This window comes from Spea bombifrons, chromosome 11, assembly GCF_027358695.1.
Source record: "Spea bombifrons isolate aSpeBom1 chromosome 11, aSpeBom1.2.pri, whole genome shotgun sequence".
In the NCBI taxonomy this organism is placed as follows: Eukaryota; Metazoa; Chordata; class Amphibia; order Anura; family Pelobatidae; genus Spea; species Spea bombifrons.
The window spans coordinates 37,420,711-37,431,110 of NC_071097.1; the positions used below are offsets into that span (position 1 = coordinate 37,420,711).

The following is a 10,400-nucleotide window of genomic DNA, read 5'->3' on the forward strand; positions in this document are numbered from 1 at the left end:
ATATAAATAATAATAACAAACATTGTACAGCGCTGCGGAGTATGACGGCGATATATAAATAATAATAACACATTGTACAGCGCTGCGGAGTATGATGGCGATATATAAATAATAATAATAACACATTGTACAGCGCTGCGGAGTATGACGGCGATATATAAATAATAATAACACACATTGTACAGAGCTGCGGAGTATGACGGCGATATATAAATAATAATAACAACACACATTGTAAAGCGCTGCGGAGTATGACGGCGATATATAAATAATAATAATAACACATTGTACAGCGCTGCGGAGTATGACGGCGATATATAAATAATAATAACACACATTGTACAGCGCTGCGGAGTATGACGGCGATATAGAAATAATAATAACACACATTGTACAGCGCTGCGGAGTATGACGACGATATATAAATAATAACACACGTTGTACAGCGCTGCGGAGTATGACGGCGATATATAAATAATAATAATAACACATTGTACAGCGCTGCGGAGTATGACGGCGATATATAAATAATAATAACACACATTGTACAGCGCTGCGGAGTATGACGGCGATATATAAATAATAATAACACACGTTGTACAGCGCTGCGGAGTATGACGGCGATATATAAATAATAATAATAATACACATTGTACAGCGCTGCGGAGTATGACGGCGATATATAAATAATAATAATAACACATTGTACAGCGCTGCGGAGTATGACGGCGATATATAAATAATAATAATAACACATTGTACAGCGCTGCGGAGTATGACGGCGATATATAAATAATAATAATAACACACATTGTACAGCGCTGCGGAGTATGACAGCGATATATAAATAATAATAACACACATTGTACAGCGCTGCGGAGTATGACGGCGATATATAAATAATAATAACACACATTGTACAGCGCTGCGGAGTATGATGGCGATATATAAATAATAATAACACACATTGTACAGCGCTGCGGGGTATGATGGCGATATATATATAAATAATAATAACACATTGTACAGCGCTGCGGAGTATGACGGCGATATATAAATAATAATAATAACACATTGTACAGCGCTGCGGAGTATGACAGTGATATATAAATAATTATAACACACATTGTACAGCGCTGCGGAGTATGACGGCGATATATAAATAATAATAACACATTGTACAGCGCTGCGGAGTATGACGGCGATATATAAATAATAATAACACACATTGTACAGCGCTGCGGAGTATGACGGCGATATATAAATAATAATAATAACACACATTGTACAGCGCTGCGGAGTATGACGGCGATATATAAATAATAATAATAACACACATTGTACAGCGCTGCGGAGTATGACGGCGATATATAAATAATAACACACATTGTACAGCGCTGCGGAGTATGACAGCGATATATAAATAATAATAATACACATTGTACAGCGCTGCGGAGTATGACGGCGATATATAAATAATAATAACACATTGTACAGCGCTGCGGAGTATGACGGCGATATATAAATAATAATAACACACATTGTACAGCGCTGCGGAGTATGACGGCGATATATAAATAATAATAACACACATTGTACAGCGCTGCGGAGTATGACAGCGATATATAAATAATAATAACACATTGTACAGCGCTGCGGAGTATGACGGCGATATATAAATAATAATAACACACATTGTACAGCGCTGCGGAGTATGACGGCGATATATAAATAATAATAACACACATTGTACAGCGCTGCGGAGTATGACGGCGATATATAAATAATAATAATAATACACATTGTACAGCGCTGCGGCGTATGACAGCGATATATAATCAGTAGGTATATGTTTTCATGTGTTTATTATCACCAGTCCTGCTGTTTGGAGATATCAGATGAGGTCATATTAAGGTGTAATATTCGTATTGTTCGCAGGTTGGGGCCCCGCGGGGGGTTCGTTGGAGGCAGAGAAATCACAAAGTTTCAATGTGGCAAAAAGATACTGTCTGCAAAACATCCTGCAGCCGGTAAAACACCATAAATGACCCCCCAGGGGGGTAAAGAATGAAGAATCTTGCAGGCACTTTATCCCGTATTTGGTGGCAATGAGAGAAAATAAAGAGATTTTGGAGGGGCATTTACAAACTCCGTGTGGATGTTACTCCTGGCCTGGGTCCATTTTCCTCTCAGCCCAGTGGCTTACCCAAAGCAGATAGAATATTAGCGGGCCGCGTACTATTAGCCCCAGCGGGGGCCCTGAAATTGTACCTACTGTTAGGAAAGTCATTTCCCGATATATGAAATGACGCTGAGGCAACCTTCACCTGATCGGGTTACGTTTGGGGTCAGCGGGAAGATATTACGGAAACTTTCGTTGGTAAAAAACTGATGATCTGCTTTACAGCATTTAGATATCAGGGGGTTGTGAACAGACTTCCCTATAATATAAATCCTACTTATTGAGTCATAAAGTTCTCAGACCTGTTTTCTTAAGGACAGAATGGAAGTGTATATTATATTATATTATATCGCATTATATCGTATATGTATAAAGGGTATGAGCTGTAATTACTGTATATTATATCGCATTATATCGTATATGTTTAAAGGGTATGATCTGTAATACCTGTATATTATATTATATCGCATTATATCGTATATGTATAAAGGGTATGATCTGTAATTACTGTATATTATATTATATCGCATTATATCGTATATGTTTAAAGGGGATGATCTGTAATTACTGTATATTATATTATATCGCATTATATCGTATATGTTTAAAGGATATGAGCTGTAATACCTGTATATTATATTATATCGCATTATATCGTATATGTATAAAGGGGATGATCTGTAATACCTGTATATTATATTATATCGCATTATATCGTATATGTATAAAGGGTATGATCTGTAATACCTGTATATTATATTATATCGCATTATATCGTATATGTATAAAGGGTATGATCTGTAATACCTGTATATTATATTATATCGCATTATATCGTATATGTTTAAAGGGTATGATCTGTAATACCTGTATATTATATTATATCGCATTATATCGTATATATTTAAAGGGGATGATCTGTAATTACTGTATATTATATCGCATTATATCGTATGTGTTTAGAGGGTATGATCTGTAATACCTGTATATTATATTATATCGCATTATATCGTATATGTTTAAAGGGTATGATCTGTAATACCTGTATATTATATTATATCGCATTATATCGTATATGTATAAAGGGTATGATCTGTAATACCTGTATATTATATTATATCGCATTATATCGTATATGTATAAAGGGTATGATCTGTAATTACTGTATATTATATTATATCGCATTATATCGTATATGTATAAAGGGTATGATCTGTAATACCTGTATATTATATTATATCGCATTATATCGTATATGTATAAAGGGTATGATCTGTAATTACTGTATGTTATATTATATCGCATTATATCGTATATGTATAAAGGGTATGATCTGTAATACCTGTATATTATATTATATCGCATTATATCGTATATGTTTAAAGGGTATGATCTGTAATTACTGTATATTATATTATATCGCATTATATCGTATATGTATAAAGGGTATGATCTGTAATACCTGTATATTATATTATATCGCATTATATCGTATATGTTTAAAGGGTATGATCTGTAATACCTGTATATTATATTATATCGCATTATATCATAGATGTATAAAGGGTATGATCTGTAATACCTGTATATTATATTATATCGCATTATATCGTATATGTATAAAGGGTATGATCTGTAATTACTGTATATTATATTATATCGCATTATATCGTATATGTATAAAGGGTATGATCTGTAATTACTGTATATTATATTATATCGCATTATATCGTATATGTATAAAGGGTATGATCTGTAATTACTGTATATTATATTATATCGCATTATATCGTATATGTTTAAAGGGTATGATCTGTAATACCTGTATATTATATTATATCGTATATGTTTAAAGGGGATGATCTGTAATTACTGTATATTATATTATATCGCATTATATCGTATATGTATAAAGGGTATGATCTGTAATACCTGTATATTATATTATATCGCATTATATCGTATATGTATAAAGGGGATGATCTGTAATACCTGTATATTATATTATATCGCATTATATCATATATGTATAAAGGGGATGATCTGTAATACCTGTATATTATATTATATCGCATTATATCGTATATGTATAAAGGGGATGATCTGTAATACCTGTATATTATATTATATCGCATTATATCGTATATGTATAAAGGGGATGATCTGTAATACCTGTATATTATATTATATCGCATTATATCGTATATGTATAAAGGGGATGATCTGTAATACCTGTATATTATATTATATCGCATTATATCGTATATGTATAAAGGGGATGATCTGTAATACCTGTATATTATATTATATCGCATTATATCGTATATGTTTAAAGGGTATGATCTGTAATTACTGTATATTATATTATATCGCATTATATCGTATATGTTTAAAGGGTATGATCTGTAATACCTGTATATTATATTATATCGCATTATATCGTATATGTATAAAGGGTATGATCTGTAATACCTGTATATTATATTATATCGCATTATATCGTATATGTATAAAGGGTATGAGCTGTAATACCTGTATATTATATTATATCGGATTATATCGTATATGTATAAAGGGTATGATCTGTAATTACTGTATATTATATTATATCGCATTATATCGTATATGTATAAAGGGTATGATCTGTAATACCTGTATATTATATTATATCGCATTATATCGTATATGTATAAAGGGTATGATCTGTAATACCTGTATATTATATTATATCGCATTATATCGTATATGTATAAAGGGTATGAGCTGTAATACCTGTATATTATATTATATCGGATTATATCGTATATGTATAAAGGGTATGATCTGTAATACCTGTATATTATATTATATCGCATTATATCGTATATGTATAAAGGGTATGATCTGTAATACCTGTATATTATATTATATCGCATTATATCGTATATGTATAAAGGGTATGATCTGTAATACCTGTATATTATATTATATCGCATTATATCGTATATGTTTAAAGGGTATGATCTGTAATTACTGTATATTATATTATATCGCATTATATCGTATATGTTTAAAGGGTATGATCTGTAATACCTGTATATTATATTATATCGCATTATATCGTATATGTTTAAAGGGTATGATCTGTAATTACTGTATATTATATTATATCGCATTATATCGTATATGTATAAAGGGTATGATCTGTAATACCTGTATATTATATTATATCGCATTATATCGTATATGTATAAAGGGTATGATCTGTAATACCTGTATATTATATTATATCGCATTATATCGTATATGTTTAAAGGATATGAGCTGTAATACCTGTGTATTATATTATATCGCATTATATCGTATATGTATAAAGGGTATGATCTGTAATACCTGTATATTATATTATTATATGCAGACTGTATTTTGTATAACATTCTTATATTGTGCTTAAATCCCTTCCATGTTCTCACCTTGTTTTGAAATTTAAAAATACTTAATAAAACATATCTGAGAAAAAAATGAATAACCCGAGGGCAGATTCGCAGCAATTCCCGGAAGTACCGTATTTGTCGTTAAATGTTGTTGCCCCGTCGTAAGCATTTTGCCCCAGACTTGCCCCGGTGCTGCTGTTAACCCGGCCCGTCCGGTTCTGCTGCTTTAAAAATGTTTTTGTCGCTTTGCTCTGGTGATGGCCTCATCTTTTAACATCTGCTAACAGAGGTCACGGCGGTCTCTCCCTGGGGGCATCCTTTACTTTACCCGTCCCTGGGCCATCTGCTCAGAGGAGGCCGCGCACCCGCATTAATTCAATCAGGAGCCCGACCTTCTTTCAGAGAACCTGTCACAAAAATCACAGATCTGCAGCTGGCGATCGCCAAAGCCCGCACCCCTGCCCGTGCTACCACCCCTGCGTGCACACCCACCCCTGCCTGCACTCCCACGCTTATCCGCGCTCCCACCCCTGCCCCACTCCTGCCCGTACTCCCGCTCCTGTCCGCTGGAGGCTGATTGCCGGCTTTCCCACAAAATATAATTCTTTACGAAAAGGCTCAACAGATCCACAGGTATGAACCCCGCGAGGCAGGTATATCGCACAGAGATCTTAACCCTTTAAAGGAGCAACATCACAAAGCACATACCGCTAAATCGGGTCACACAACGTCAGGGTGCCTGCAAGGGGCAAATAATTCAGATTCACCCCCTGAACTCGTTTAGGGTCCAAATGATACCATTATGTATTATTGTACAGCGCTGCGGAGTATGACGGCGATATATAATAATAACACACATTGTACAGCGCTGTGGAGTATGACGGCGATATATAATAATAACACACATTGTACAGCGCTGCGGAGTATGACGGCGATATAATAATAAATGCAGTGAGTTTCTATTCGTTCGGTTTAACCCCTCGTGCGACCGAGTTTCGCGTTTCCGGCACAATGTTTCGCCAAAAGCAACTTTTCCGTATCAACAACAACCAATCAGCTGCTGCCATCAGGGAGCGGGAGGCGGGGCATAGGGATTTGGGGACTGGACCGAATTGGAAACAAACAGGGACACTTGGCAGGTATGGCAGGTATGGTACGGCGCCAACCAGCAAGGCAGCCGCACTCTGGCTCCCGGAGATTTCAAGGGGCCCCTTTAACATTTATTGCAGGCTATTGACGTGGCCCCCGGGGGCCGCACTCACCCTGCAGGCTCTGGTAGACGCTCCAGTAGATGCGCAGGCAGTTCTTCTCCTTCTTCATGCCCCGCTTGCAGCGGCAGCTGTGCAGCGCTTTCTGTTTGAGGGCCTCCGTGGCGTTCCTGCACTCGTCTTTGGCCTCCAGTCCCATCGCTTTGCTGAAGTTGGTCTCCTTGCCCGCCACGCACTGGCGGAGTGTCCTGTACTTGGCGCTGCATTCCTGCTCTTTCAGGCACTGCTCGTTGGCCCTGACGCAGTCCAGGCGCTCGCCGGACGGAGACCTCCGCACCTCCGCGGACAGAAAGGCGTCTGCAGCGGGGAGGAAAAACACAGAGCGCGGCGTTAGTCAGCGAGCAAAACCCGGCCCAAAGCGCATCGCACCGATTAACGGCTCTTTACATTCCCTTAGCTTGTTAACCTCTACCACCTCGGCTGGGAGGCTGTTCCACTTATCTCAGTACAGTAAGACTTCCTTTCATGGACAATTCCATTGGTTGCTATGGCGATAAGACCACTTTTAAAGCTTTGCACCAAAACAAATGCAGTAATCACACATGCGTGTGGGCAGTGCCAGCCCCGCAGGTCACACGTGTGCTTCGACACGTGCCGGTTTATGGATTTAGGTCTAGAAATTATTTTAGATTGTAAGCTCTTTGAGCCGCTCCCTCCTCGCCTTTTCTATCTGTCTGTATCGTTATACCCAGTTTGTAGCCATTGTACAGCGCTGCGGACTATGATGGCGATATATAAATCAATAAATAACAATAATTCCTCCGCGGGGCGAGCAGGACCCTGCCGAGGGGGGGGGGGCAGGAAGCTTCGGGATATAAAGCCCCTGATTTTATTGCCCCGCGCATGGCCGCTCCGGTTGCTGAAAGGTCGTGAAGGTTAAGACTTTGATCTCGCTCCGTATCATGGGGCAGGGATAATCCGCCGCCCCAGGGCTGCCGTCACCAGCTGTAACCGAGGCCAAAATATATCAATTGAAACCATTCAGAGCGAGAATCCAGACGGGGCGCAGCGAGCGAGCGGAACGAGCAGCCTGAAGAGAATCGGACGCAGAAAATTCATCTATTGGGGTGGGGAGGGACTTTATGTTTGGGGTCTGATCGGAACAGCCTCCCAGCAGAGGTGGTAGAGGGTAATACAGCGAGGGTATTAAACATGCATGGGATAGACATACGGCTCCTGAATCTAAGACGAGACCAACGACTGATTAAGGTTTGAGTCTTTACAGCAGGAGAAACGGGCGACTAGACGGGGGAATTTGGGGAGGATCAGGGATAAAAATGATGGGGGAGGGCGGAAACCAGAGTAATCCCAGCAAGTGATCCCAGTAAGCGATCCCAGTGAGTGATCCCAGTAAGTGATCCCAGTGAGTGATCCCAGTGAGTGATCCCAGTAAGCGATCCCATTGAGTGATCTCAGTAAGTGATCCCAGTAAGTGATCCCAGTAAGTGATCCCAGTAAGCGATCCCAGTGAGTGATCCCTCCCTTCCACCAGTGAGGGTCAGCGATCAGCCCATAAAATACAGGATTTGGGATCTTTCCGTAAATGATGATTTCCAGCGTGCGACCCAATTAATTGGCAAAGAGGGATTTCACTCATAGTAACCCTTTGTTTGCCACGTGAAATGTATTATGCCGCATGCTGCTGCTCTCATTAATGGACGTGTTAATTAGCTAATAAATTGTAAAACTTCTCACAAATAAAGGGTTAATAACCAAAAATGAGGAGCCCGCCCCGGGACCCTCGCACGCCGGAAAATGACATTTTATTTAGGATTTCAGCAATTCATATTTTTATATTAAAAACCATTCCTGGGGGTTCGAGCAGCGAAAGCTTTTAGAATCTGCTGGGAGTACAACTCCCATTATTCTCAGCAACAAACTTCCAGACAGTGCGGACTCCAACTCCCATCACCCTAAATCAGCCAAAGGTTTGTTTTTGGAAGTTTATGTTTTAGGCGTCTCCTATCTAATGGAACAACAGTCTGGGGCAAAAAAGGGCCTTATTAGTATTATTTGCCACCGAACTTCTAAGCTCCACAACTCCCACCAAGCACAGCCAGACCTGTTTCCCCCCGGGGGTATTATGTGACTGCATTAAATAAAAGATGCCCTGTCTGGGGCAATAACCCCCACTGCCCTGGCACTGGAATCTGGCACCTCCTCAGTAGACACAGACAGGGGCAGAAACTGGCATCTCCTGGGGCATTAACCCTGCCATAGCCTGGGGTTTATATTCTGCCACCTCTTGGGGTGGGGTAGAAAAACGCAACTGCCCCATAAAGCAAGAGAAGAACGTAAAGTGCCCCTTCTCCATAAAATTACCCCCAAAAACTGCCCCACGAAATAACCTCTAACTGTCCTCCCTACAGAAGCGATCTGCGCAGCACCGATCACACCGCGGGTGCATACAGTACAGCCTGGGCACACTGCCCGTACACACAGGGTACAGCCCGGGCACACTGCCCATACACACAGGGTACAGCCCGGGCACACTGCCCATACACACAGGGTACAGCCCGGGCACACTGCCTGTACACACTGGGTACAGCCCGGGCACACTGCCCATACACACAGGGTACAGCCCGGACACACTGCCCATACACACAGGGTACAGCCCGGGCAACTTTGCTTCTAGTTTTTAGTGAATAAGGAGCGCGGAGTCCGGGGTTGAAGCCCCAGCAGCCCCCAGACATGAATACATCGCGATCATTCCTATACCCTCCATATATATTCCATATACCCCCGTATACCGTCCGCGCAGAGACCCCCGTATACCGTCCGCGCAGAGACCCCCGTATACCGTCCGCGCAGAGACCCCCGTATACCGTCCGCGCAGAGACCCCCATATACCGTCCGCGCAGAGACCCCCGTATACCGTCCGCGCAGAGACCCCCTAAATACACAATGCAGAGACCCCCTAAATACACAGTGCAGAGACCCCCTATATACACAGTGCAGACCTCATATCCACAGCACAGACCCCCTATACCCCGCAGACCCCCTTTATACACAGCACAGACCCCATATACACAGTGCAGACCCCCTATATACCCAGTGCAGCCCCCCTATACCCCGCACAGACCCCTATATACGCAGCCTGGTACCACTAAGCCCACGCATGCAGTGATTTGCCCCACTACTTACCCAGCAGGGGTAACACGAAGTACAGGGTGGCATAAAACATCGCGCTGCGCTGAACGATCTGCCCCGGAGAGAAGGAAACGCGCCGGCTAACTGCCCCCTCCCTATCACACACAGCCAGCAGCTGCCCCCAGGGGTAAATCCACAACTTCCAACTTCACATCCATGAACAGAGCCCGGCAGCAGCTGCCACCCGGGTACTGCGGGAACTGCCCCGCTCAGCCACGGAGCCCAGGGGTAACAGGCACGATCCAGGGGGGTAAATCCCAGGCGCAGGGAGGACTCCTTCCCGCAGAGCTCGATCCGCACACTGAGCAGAGGATGCTGTCTGCCGCACCACCGACCCCGACTGGGGCAGATCTGCCTCTCTCCCGGGCTGGGGGGGAGGGAGGGGAG

The 10,400-nt window shown here is 41.3% G+C and overlaps 1 protein-coding gene across 1 annotated transcript in view; it reads right to left on the bottom strand.

Annotated features, from left to right (window-relative positions):
* The window catches only part of GFRA1 (GDNF family receptor alpha 1), a 71,083-nt gene extending 60,911 nt beyond the window's left edge, over positions 1-10,172 (bottom strand). The window contains exons 1-2 of the mRNA XM_053450337.1: positions 10,008-10,172; positions 6,858-7,160 (exon numbers count right to left, since the gene is read on the bottom strand). Of these exons, the coding sequence (XP_053306312.1) occupies positions 6,858-7,160; positions 10,008-10,047 (343 nt within the window). The 5' untranslated portion in view covers positions 10,048-10,172. The remainder of the gene's footprint in view (positions 1-6,857; positions 7,161-10,007) is intronic.
* Between the last annotated feature and the right edge of the window lie 228 nt (positions 10,173-10,400).